The 13,463-nt window shown below is 35.2% G+C and overlaps 1 protein-coding gene across 4 annotated transcripts in view; it reads right to left on the minus strand.

The window, feature by feature from the left end:
- Nucleotides 1-13,463, minus strand: part of LOC115219292 — a 93,713-nt gene that overhangs the window by 72,254 nt on the left and 7,996 nt on the right. The window contains exon 2 of one of the 4 annotated variants that reach the window (XM_036508755.1): nt 4,048-4,121. The exons of the other annotated variants lie outside the window; for them this stretch is intronic. Coding sequence (XP_036364648.1) covers nt 4,048-4,105 — 58 coding nt within the window. The 5' untranslated portion in view covers nt 4,106-4,121. The remainder of the gene's footprint in view (nt 1-4,047; nt 4,122-13,463) is intronic. 4 annotated transcript variants of the gene reach the window in all.

Below are 13,463 nucleotides of genomic sequence, written 5' to 3' on the forward strand. Positions count from 1 at the left end.
TATGTATGTATGTGTGTGTTAAGCTCTGCTGGCATCCTTAATTTTAGGATTTAAATAGACTTAAATGTTTTAATAATTACATCATCATCATTTTACATTTGCTTTCTACACTAGCATGGGTTGGATGGTTTAACAGGGGGTACCAAGTCACGAGCCTGCATCATGCTCCACGTCAGCTGCCAGGACACAGATCCTATGGCTGGATGCCCTTCCCAACAGGGACTATGTCTGAGTGCTGGCAACAGAGTGGACTCCACTTGAGGCACCAAAAGTGCCAGGTGGTGCTGGTGGTGGCCTTAAAAGAGATGACAGATTGTGTACTAGCAACATAGGCCATGGAAGGATTTGAACTCGGAACACAAAGACCTGGAACAAATATACCAAAAAGTAAAAATCCTTTCCACTCTAAGAGCAAGGCCTGAAATTTTTGTGGGTGGGTGGGTGGGAGTTAGTAATATTGATCCCTGTATATGACTGGTATTTATTTGATCAAATCCTGACAGGATAACAGATAAAGTCAACCTCATTGGAGCCTGAACCTTGAACAAAAGGACTAATGGAAAACCCCCGTGTGTTTTTGCCAGCTCACCTTCTTGCTACACCTTAATAATAACAAAGATATTTAATTAAATTCTTCATTACAGGCACAGGAGCAAACCACATGGTTCCAGGTTCAGTCCCACTGCATGGCACCTTGGGCAGGTGTCTTCTCTTATAGCCTCAGGCCAACAAAAGTCTTGTGAGTGGATTTGGTAGACGGAAACTGAAAGAAACAGTCGTGTATGTGTGTGTGTGTATATATATATATATATATATATATATATATATATATATATATATATATATATATATATATATATATATATATACAAAGGTGCAGGTGCGGCTCTGTGGTAAGAAGCTTGCTTCCTGACCACATGGTTCCAGGTTCAGTCCCACTGTACAACACCTTGGGGAAGTGTCTTCTACTATAGCCTCAGGCCAATCAAAGCCTTGTGAGTAGATTTGGTAGGTGGAAATGTAAAGAAACCAGTCGTACATGTATGTGTGTGTGTGTGCTTGTACTAGTGTGTCTGTGCTAGTCCCACCACCATCACCTAACAACCGATATTGGTGTGTTTACGTCCCTGTAACTTAGCGGCTCAGCGAAAGAGACCAATAGAATGAGTACTAGGCTTACAAAAGAATAAGTCCTGGGGGCGATTTGTTCGACTAGAGGCAGTGCTCCAGCATGGCCGCAGTCAAATGACTGAAACAAGTAAAAGAATAAAAGAGTTATATTGAAACTTGATCGACGTGAAAGCAGTGCATTTTAACAGAGATATGATAATGAAACTAAAAGAAGCTATGCATGTTTGTGTCTGTGTTTGATGCCCTCCACCTTGTTGGTGTGTTTACATTCTTATAACTTAACAGCTCAGCAAAAGAGACTGACAGAATAAGTACCAGGCTTTAAAAATATACGTACTGGGGTCAATTCTTCAAAGCAGTTCCCAGCATGGCGGCAGTCTAAGAATAAACTAAACAAGTAAAAGATAAAAAATCTATATTTATATATTTCATTTTTGTCTCTGGCTTACAAGATTCTTTATGGAGATTTGTGTGTTGAAACAAATTTTGTTGTGTCTAGGGTGGGTCATTATGCCAAAATTAATAACACATGCACTGGTTCACTTCTAATTCATTACTGATTAATTGGTTAAATATCCAACAAACTATTTTATTGCTTGTTAAACTTGGTTAAACAGTAAGTCGTGTGTGTGTGTGTGTGTAAAGACAGAATTCTTTCCATTTCTGTCTGTTAAATCTACTCACAAGGTTTTGGTTGGCCTGGGGGCTATAACAGAAGTTATAGCGAGATGCCATGCAGTGGGACTGAGCCTGAAACCATGTGACTGGGGAGCAAACTTCTTTCTTTTTCTTCCAACCCCCACCTCCACTTTCCCTTTCTTCTACTTACTACTTAACTTCTGAAAACTCCCCTCAATCTCCCCCATGTAATCACTGTTATCGCATTCTCATAATTACTCTATCAATTTTCTTATCTCTCTCAGTTTTGACCTCCTCCTCCCTTCTCTCCTACAAATGACACACACTCCCTTCCTTTCTCACTGTCCTTGTTACTTTGTTTCTCTCTTAATCATATTCACACACACACAACTGCTCTCATTCACAAATTTCACAATCTGTTCCTGTATTACATCATAACTGAGTAACCTCATACCACAAATACATACTAGCAATTATCTGGAATATTCTCCCACAGTCTTTGAACGATCTACTCATTAAAATTCTAGCATTTAAAAATAAGGCAACTTTTATGAAGAAACGGTACTGTTCTTTGACGAGGCAATTCTTCATGAGGAATGAACCATTTCTTTGCTTTAAAATCTCAATACACATCTATACAGACACTCCACATGGTCAACACTCCTTTATAGAAATGTAAGACTTTTTAATTAAATTGCATCAGTTACCATATATAAACACAGACACATATCTATCTCTAAGTGTGTGCGTGTGTATACATATACACACATATACATCACATACACATATATATATTCTTTTGCTTGTTTCAGTCCATTAGACTGCAGCCATGCTGGAGCACCAACTTGAAGAATTTTAATCAAACAAATTGACCGCAGGACTTTTTCCTAAGGTTGGTGCTTATTTTATCAGTCTCTTTTGCTGCACTGCTAACTACAAGGATGTAATTCACATGATTCTATAAATTACTTCATGGCAGAATTAATAGTCAAGACTATTTAAGCATTTTATCTGATCAAATTCATCCTATGGTTATGGAACTGTTTCCGGAGGGAAAAGCAATCTTTCAAGATGATAATGCACCAATTCACACAGCTAAAGTTGTTACTGAATGGCATGAGGAACATTCTAGTGAAGTTGAACATCTTATCTAGCCACCACAGTCCCCAGATCTCAATATTATTGAACATTTATGGTGCATTTTAGAAAAACAAATAAGGAGTCAATATCCTCCACCATCATCACTACAAGAACTGGAAACTGTTTTAGCTGAAGAATGGACAAAAATTCCTTTGGAAACAATTCAAACTTACATCATAGAATTCAAGCTGTAATTACTGCCAAAGGCGGTCCTACCTCATATTAAAATAAATTTGTTTGAAATTTTAAGGTGTTTCCATTATTTTGTCCAACCCCTGTGTGTGTGTGTGTGTGTGTGTGTGTGGCAGGGGAGTCAAGGTAGAAAATGCTAAAATAATTTTATAAAAAAAAATTCAGTACCGGTTTCAGTCATTGAGACTTTTTCAACTGTAAGTATAGAAAACAAGTAAATTTTGAAAAAATTAAATGAAAAATTTTTAAAAAGAATATTTGCATAGTATTCAAATACAAGGGGCATTTTCCTTATTCCTGCCTGTCTCTGTCTCTCTTGTTTACTCGTGTGGGTTCGAGGTCATTGTGTGTGTGTGTGTGTGTATATATATATATATATGTGTGTATATAATGAATAGGCCTGTATGTCCAGGTTCAACAGAAAGAGTACTCCATGTAAGTAACAAGAGTAAATATTGTTTTTTTACGACCACCTCACATGTATGGCCAACACTACTAAAAGTATCAAGCACATGGAACCCATGTACGGTTTCAGACGGCCTCTTTCTTTAACTTATTTTCTCACTCAATTTTCGTAGCCTATCACATAGAAGCTTCAAAGATGGTGGAATGCCACTTGGAACATATTTAGCTGCTACTTCTAGCAAGCTGTGTGAGCATACAGAGCAGGCTGTATGAGATATGACTCATCATCAGGTGAGACACAACTAAAGAACTTCTAAGTAATTTTTTGCTCTAAGACCCATTCATAAAGTCCCCAAGCCTGACATCTTTCCAGCACTGATACATGGACTTTTTCATTGGTTTAATGAAACAGTGTTTATATGAAGTTAGACATTAAAAGCACATATCTGCGAGGGAAAAGGGGAAAGTAGCAACAGACTTGAACCTCCTGACTATTGTTTTCTAGGCAACCACAGTTATAGATTATATTCAAGAGATTACCTGTCGTTGATGAAAGTGTGCCATACTCCTTCAGATAAACATTAAGCATTACATCCATCACTATTGGTTGTTATCTAACTGAATGAAGAGATGTTAATACTGTGTTATTAATTAAACTTAGGTGTGGTTTGTGTTGATTAGGTAAAAAGAAAAAAAAAACCATTAATTGACAAAATTCATACTAATGATTTTAAATCAGAAATTCAACACCTCCCTATCACACACACACACGCACTTTCAGCTCCTTAATTATAGTGGTTTCAAAGTTCAACAAATTATCTACACTCTTAATTGAAGACCTGTTTATTTATTATATTCTATACAATGTTGCAATAATTGTGTGTGGTAAATTTTAACAGGCAGCAGCAGCCGAAACCACCACCATTAACAGGTTGTTGAGTGCTTCGAGAGAAATTAATTTTCTTGCATGCATTTAGATTAAGGCACTGATTCTCTCTTCTCTGATCAAGGTTCAGAGATGTTCAATCATGATAGAGTAGGGAAAGTGCAGGGCAGAGACTTAAAAATCATGGCTACTCCTTACACCTTGACTAACACACATATCTATGTATATAGGCATGTGTTTATATCATCATCATCATCATCATTTATCGTCTGTTTTTCCATGCTGGTTCGACTGGGGAACATAAGTTGTGACTAAGGTCTGGTGGAAGATTTTAATTCAGAACTTTTGAAAACAAGACATTTGTACTACAGAGCCAGTTTCAGCCGGGTTGGTATCAAAAGGGTTAAGAACTATTTCTCTATTATATATTTTAACCCTTTTGTTACCATATTTCTGTTGAGATGCTCTGTGTTTCTTTCAATTAATTTTAAATAGAACAAAGAATTTAGTAAAATAATTTAGTTATCATTAAGCTAGTGTTAGGAACATAAACTGTGACTAAGGTTTGGTGGAAGATTTTAATTCAGAACTTTTGGAAACAAGACATTTGTACTACAGAGCCAGAGGCAATTTCAACCCGGTTAGTATCGAAAGGGTTAAACTTCATGCAGGATTCCAACAAAATATTCGTACCATCTGACAAGACTGAGAACGTTTACATTATTGGCAGGAGCTTATGTATTAGACTTCTTTCTAACAGTATTATGGAGACTTATAAGAACAGAGTTACCCTTAAGGACCACAAAGCTTGTTTTAGGAGCTACCCTAAATGTAGGCTTATAAACCCAGCTAAAACCAAAATGGGTAAAATATAAAATTTAGAATGGAGCCATAACAACTGAAAGAAACTATTTCTGCCCCTTTCAAAATCTAATGGCTTGTATATCTTTGTGTGTCTGTGTTTGTCCCCCCAACATTGCTTGACAACCGATGCTGGTGTGTTTACGTCCCCATAACTTAGCAGTTCAGCAAAAGAGACTGATAGAATAAGTACTAGGCTTACAAAGAATAAGTCCTGGGGTCAATTTGTTTGACTAACAGTGATGCTCCAGCATGGCCGCGGTCAAATGACTGAAACAAGTAAAAGAATAAATGAATGTGTGGTAAGTAGCTTGCTTACCAACCACATGGTTCCAGGTTCAGTCTCACTGTGTGGTACCTTGGGCAAATGTCTTCTACTATAGCCTCGGGCCAACCAAAGCCTTGTGAGTGGCTTTAGTAGACGGAAACTGAAAGAAGCTCGTCGTATATATATATTGTTTGTGTGTGTGTGTGTCCCAACATCGCTTGACATCGATGCTGGTGTGTTTACGTCCCCGTAACTTAGCGGTTTGGCAAAAGAGACTGATATAATAAGTATTAGGCTTACAAAGAATAAGTCCTGGGTCAATTTGCTTGACTAAAGGCAGTGCTCCAGCATGGCTGCAGTCAAAAGACTGAAACAAATAAAAGAGTAAAGAGTATATATATATATATATATATATAATATATATATATATATATATATATATATATATCTTTACACACACACACATATATATATATATATATCTTTTAAATTTGTTTATGGTAACATTAAGAGTACGCAAATGAAGCCCCTATTTCATTATGTCAGCAACCATCTAATGATATTGATTAATGAGTCAGTTTTTCAGGGCTGCATCATGGTTATACCGATATAATGTAGGATATTTGCTATTGATTCTGCAGATTTTAAGGATGGTCATTTATTCAGCAGATTTAAGGATGATAGTACCACAGACACCATGAAAAAAAAAAAAAAAAAAAAAAAAAAATCGCCTGAGAAACAATCTCCCATCATTTTCCAATATAAACAAAAGTCACTCCACATCTTTATTGAACTTCATCTGGAAATTAAAACAGAATGGAGTTGAATACACAACCCACTGTTTCATTGTCAAAAAACGCTGCACCATATAATGGAACTTCATGGGTACGCAACATATGCTTGAAGAAACCCTGGAAGTAATCACATCCAGGGAAAATGTGATGAATAGACATTCTGAGATGGTCATATCACGTAAACATAGGAACAAAATATCATTCATGGAATTTGAAAAAAACAGAACAGTGAAGGAACGTAAACCAATAAAGGAACAAAGCGCAGGAGTGGCTGTGTGGCAAGTAGCTTGCTTACCAGCCACCTGGTTCCAGGGTCAGTCCCACCATGTGGCACCTCGAGCAAGTGTCTTCTAAAAGTGTCTTCTTTGGTTGGCCTTGGGCCAACCAAAGTCTTGTGAGTGGATTTGGTAAATGGAAACTGAAAGAAGTCCATCGTGTGTATATATGTGTGTGTGTGTGTGTCTGTATTTGTCTTCCCAACATCGCTTGACAACCAATGGTGGTGTATTTACATACCCGTAACTTAGCGGTTTGGCAAGAGAGACCAATAGAATAAGTACTAGGCTTACAAAGAATAAGTCCTGGGGTCCATTTGCTCAACTAAAGGTGGTGCTCCAGCATGGTCACAGTCAGATGACTGAAACAAAAGAATAAAATACCAAGGTTTAAGATGATATGCAGTGAAAAGGTCACCATGAGAGGGCAACAAACCCCACTGTATTAGCAGCTGACCATCTGTTGGGGTCAGGGTTTATTGAAGAGAGCTACATCTTGAATGAAATCGAACAAAGAAATGCACTCCTGTCCTTAAATCTGCTAAATGAATGACTATCCTTAAAATCTGCAGAATGAATAGCAAATAAATCACCACACACACCCCCATCCCCATATTACTACCATTCCTTACTCTACTCCCATCACTTTCACTCCCCGCTTATTCTTCTCAGAATAACACAAGAGATACATCATTCTACTGCTACTATCATTACTACTACTCCCAATTAATGAAGAACCACACCTTTCTGTCTCCCCCCATCCACTATTCACTTCAATCTGAATGTACATCTGACACCCCCATGATAAATCTGACAACTGTAAATAAAAGAGAATTATGAACATACAAAATCCCAAAATACCCCGCTACCCTCAACGAGAGAGACTATGCATATGCCGCTTCACCCATTTACTTCGGACAAGATGCACAATTCGGTAAGGCAATATCAGCCAGTTTGCTGCCTTAGTTGATATATCTAAGTCCAATCTGCTGAGGGGTTGGTGTTAGGAAGGGCATCCAGCTGTAAAAATCCTGCCAAAACAATTACAGAAGTCTGGTGCAGGCTTCTGCCTGGCTGGCCCTTGTGAAACCTCCATCTTCCTTTTCTATGGAACTTTCCTCTGTCTCCTGTTTCTGAAGAAGAGCTTTGCTCAAAACGTAAAACCACGTTACTTTCCTTCCCTGAGCATCTGTTAATACTTTACATGTACCTCATTCTCGCGTTGTTGTTTTTTGTGTTTGTTCTTAATTTTTTTTTATTTACTATATATATATACACACACACATACATACACATACATACATATATATATATATATATATATACACACACATATATCATTATTGTCATGTGTCATACACCTGTAAATATGGGTTTCTTACATAGTCACAGGGCCTCAAATGTATGTGCAGGGTTGGGGTTTGATGTAATCAGTTTCAACTCTCCACCACTCAACTGCAGACTCTGCTTCATTAAGACAACAGGTAAACAATCTCAACAAATACAAACTTGGAGCATAAAACTAGGAACCATTTTCTCAGTCCCTGTAGCAGTTCCTGTTAATCGACTGCTCTCAGTATTTGTTCATTTATTTGTTTTTACAACTGTTTTTCTATGCTAGCATGGGTTAGATGAATGTATTTCTATGACAGTGTTTTACAGGTAGACACACTTCTTGTTGATAACCCTTACCTACTTTGCAAATAAAAGGATCTCTTTTATATCACATGCCTTCAAAGCTACAATGCCAGTAGATGGTCTGTTGATGGGAGAAATTACCACAATATCATTACTTACAGCACACAATATTCAGAGAAGCATAGATGTAAACACCCCCCCCCCAAACTTGTGTGTGTATATATGTATATATAGTGAATCCAAACAAAGAAGAACAAACAAGAAAAAACCATAACGCGAGGATGTGGTACAAGTAATGTATTATCAGATGCTCAGGAAAGGAAAGAAAGAGGATTTAATGTTTCAAGCAAAGCTCTTCTTTAGAAATAGAGGAAAGTCCAAAAGAAGGGAAGATGGAGGAAGAAAATCGTCAACGAATCACATGTGGTTACATTTTGAAATATAAGTTAGCATATATATATATACGTAGATATATATATATTTTTTTAAAGGGCTGAATGTGGATTTGTCCTTTAATTGGAATAGTTTCCAAACGATTTCTAACATTGATTCTTCATACCTTACTTTGGATTTACTGGTGTAAAATGGCATAGATATGAAAGGTTATATAAGTATATGAAGTATAAGATTTAAGTTATAGAACAAAGTTTGACAAACTCAGTCATATTTTTTGTAAATGGAGGAGATTAGATGTTAATATGGAATAAAATATTTTCTATTTATTTCTCTATACAATCGTTTCATACGGAACGAGTGTATGGTGAAATGAATATTCCATATTAACATCTAATCTCCTCCATTTACAAAAAATATGACTGAGTTTGTCAAACTTTATTTAATAACTTAAATCATATATATATATATATATATATATATATACAAGCAAAACGCCCCACCCCCCACCCGCCCGTCCAATGGACAGTGCTGAGTTGTCAGACATTTAAACCAAATTTTCTCAAAACAACTTGTCCGATCGTCCCATAGGCCTCCCTTTGAGAAACACTGATTTAACCTAAATTTGAGACACAAGCAAAAGAAGAAATAAAGATAGACATTTTTTCTATTCCAAAGAAAAACAATTTCTCACGGTTTTATCGATCGTATTCTCACCTGGAATCGATTTTTGTAATTTTTTCAAGACTTATACATGCCCTAATACTGTCGGTATCTACATATCAAATTTGAATGCAATCGGATGGAGGATGCCCGAGATCCTAGAAGACACACACACAGACAGACAGAACGGATTTTATATAATAGATATACACATACACACACACACACACACATAAATAGTTGTTTCCCTGTTAATCATCATCATTGTTTCAATATATATATAAATAATTTGAGATTTGACTCTTCAATACTTTTTGGTAGAAAAAGAGCCCCTTTGATCATGAATGAACATGAGATTGCAACTAGAAGGTTACCCTCTGAGGCAAAGTCTGGGCAAGGTTGTTTTATGGAAGACCTGCAGTCACCCACGCATACCAGCCTCTCCTCTCTATGCCATTGATGTTATCCAAGGAAAAGGTAAAGGGGCCAATACAGCTTGGCACCAGTGATGTAACAACTTGTTTCTACAGCTGAGTGAACTGGAGCAAGAACACAACACACAGCCTGGTCTGGGAATCGAACTCACAACCTCATGATTGTAAGCCCACTGAGCCATGCACCTTCACCACTTCTTGGTAGAGTGCATCTTTAACTTTTACAAGGAAAAGGTTGCCAGTGACCATAATTCTAATTTTGGCACAAGGTCAGGAATTTTCAATGTAAGGGGAAGATGATTACATATGCTCGGCTGGTGCTATTTTATCAACTTTAATAAGAATTGAACTCAGAACATAAAACCAGAAGAAATGCTACCGTGCATTTTGACTGGCGTACTAACAATTCCGCCAAGTAACAATTCTGTCAACTAACAATTCTACCAACTAACAATTCTGCCAAGTAACAATTCTGCCAACTATCAATTCCGCCAACTAACAATTCCACCAACTAACAATTCTGCCAATTAACAATTCTGCCTATTAACAATTCTACCAAGTAACAATTCTGCCAAGTAACAATTCTGCCAAGTAACAATTCTGCCAACTTGTCACTTTATATAAAGCAATAAACAACAGCATGTAGAATACTGGGTAAAAAAAAAACCTTGGAGGGAAAAACAAGGGGCAAATGTTGCCTATGGAAGTCAAATGCTTTCCTTCCATCCACATTTTATATTTTTGCACCAAAATAAAAATTTAACATCAGTGAAGACTTCAACGAAGATTAATTATAAAAAAAAAAGCAAAAAAAAATTTCTTGTCCAAACTGCATTCTCTGTAGATTATGTCAAGAACAAATCATCAGAGTTGACTAAATCCTCGTTAACTTTTCAAATTTTCACCTTAATGAATCAGATATTTACTCAGGGTTCGTTTCATCTCTCAAATTTTTATACCCAACCCCTGCTTACTGCTGCCACCACCATTACCATCATCCATCATCAAAATCATCATCATCACCACCAACTTACTATGAATCTTTCTATAAAACTCCATCCTTCCTCTCTGAATGCATATAATACAATCTACCATTCCTCCCTTTTCTGTTCCCTTAACATCCAACATCTATCAACCCCTGTTCACTACTACATCTGACTGGCTCCCTTCAATGAGGACCTTCCCCAACAACTTCCTCCAACAACGATGCAAACACAACAAAATTACTGATCCTTAACACCACCACCATAACGCAAACACTAAAAGACAAAAACAAAATTTTTTTAAATTCAAAAGCAAACCTCCACCCACCCACCCACCAAGAAGGAACCCTAAAAACAAATAAACAAATAACTATTACGAGCTAGAACTCACAATCTCTTGAAATTTTTACATGGAAGACTGGATCAATATCTTATTTAATTTATTTATATATTTCATTTTACCCTTTACATGTGTGTGTATAAATATGTATGTGTGCATATATATATATGCATATGTATATATATGTGTGTGTATATATGTATGGATATATATATGCATATATATATATACATACATACATACATATATGTGTATATATATATATACATACATACATACATATGTATATATATATATATATATAGATATACATACATACATACATATATATATATAATATATATATATATAACATACATACATATATATATATATATATACACATACATACATATATATAATATATATATATATATATATACACATACATACATATATATATATATATATAATATATATATATATATATATATACACATACATACATATATATATATATATATATATATATATACACATACATGCAGATATATACATACATATATATATGTGTACACATGTATATGCATATATATATATATAACATATATACACATGTATATGCATATATATATATATATACACACAGACGTGTGTGTATCAGGAATGTTCTGAAAGAAAGACAGCTGAGGCTAGGAATGGTTAAGAACATTATTATATATTTTCTTTAAAAAATTTATTGTCGGACTAATTTTAAACAACTCAATGTTTGTTTAGAATTTTATTTGTCAATCTTTTTTACCATCTTAGTATATTTTTTTTTCTTTCTCTCCTTTTAGCACACTGTATACAAATTTAAAATATATATCCTTCATACACACACATAAACCTATTATTTTAAACTACAAATTTTGGGAATGTAATATGTCTTTGATTCAAATAATTTGGAAAATAAAAAATTAGTTAAATAATTGTCATTATTAACCCTTTCGTTACTGTATTTATTTGGAGATGCTCTTTGTTTCTTTCAATTAATTTTAAATATAACAAAGAATTTAGTAAAATAACTTAGTTATCATTAAGCTAGTGTTAGGAACATAAATTGTGACAAAGGTTTGGTGGAAGATTTTAATTCAGAACTTTTGAAAGCAAGACATTTGTACTACAGAGCCAGACTGGTTTCAGCCAGGTTGGTAGCAAAAGGGTTAAGTTGATGCTTGGAATATAATTCAACACTAAATTTTGAAAGAAACTTTTCATCAAGATTAATTTAACCCTTTTGTCACCATGTATCTGCTGAAAAACACCGCCTTAGCTTCGATAAATGTGGACAATAATGAAGAATTTAGTAAAATAACTGTTATTATTAAGCTGGTGCTCATAACATATGAGATTTTGATGGTACATTTTAATTTAGATCACTTTAGCCCTTTTGTTACCATACACTGCATTTGTTTTGATTTTGAAAATTATGAAGAATTTAGTAGAACAACTCATTAAGCTAGTGTTTGGAACATTAACATGAAATTTAGATTCAGATTACTTTAACCCTTTTCTTACCATATTTGTATTGAAATATACACTGCCTTTGTTTGAATCACTTTAAGACAAGAAGTTTGTATCATATAACCAGAGGTGGTCACAAGTGGGTTGCTATCAAAAGGGTTAATTCTCTCTCTTCACAGTTAGGAAATATTTCAGCATAGAAAAACTAACGAAACTCTTCAGAATCTCAACAATATAACCAGGATGAAGGCCTCTAACTAGATCAGTGGCCTTTTTCTACTTTCAATCACTAGTTAAAGCTACTGTAAACCACCAGCTCAATCTGCTAAAAATAGCAGTCAAATCTTCCTCAAATTACACTCTATTATCTTACAACTAACAAAGGATACACATTGTATAATGTAGATACACAATCTAAAAAATAGACAGGATTGACATGGCTGGATTGCCTTTGATCATAAGTCTGCTTGATCAGCACTGATCTGAGGTTACAAAATAAGTCATCTTTTCTCAACTGTTAAAGTATGAATGTCCCTAGTGAGTTCTCAAGCAAGCTTAATGATTGATATTATTTTGCCAAGTACAGGTGACAACTACAAACATGTTCCATCCTTATTACACATCTTCAGCAAAAACAAAGTTCACTTTCACTTGCCATAGAGGCAATGAGAGAATCACTATTTTGATTAAAAAAAAATCTTGAACGATATTGTTCATCTTTATGATTCTTTCATCATTACTTTTGCAAGATAAGGAAAAAAAAAAAAAAAACAGCAAAGACTGTACTTCACAGAAGAGGTTTGTCAAGACTAAAACATGCCTGGAATTGTCTCCCATATCTGTCAAAATCATTAAAACAATATTTGTTGTCTTAAAATCCAATTCTCCATGCTTGCATGAGTCAGATGGAATTCACTACAGTAGATACTCTATGGC

This window comes from Octopus sinensis, linkage group LG14 (genome assembly GCF_006345805.1).
Source record: "Octopus sinensis linkage group LG14, ASM634580v1, whole genome shotgun sequence".
Lineage (NCBI taxonomy): Eukaryota > Metazoa > Mollusca > Cephalopoda > Octopoda > Octopodidae > Octopus > Octopus sinensis.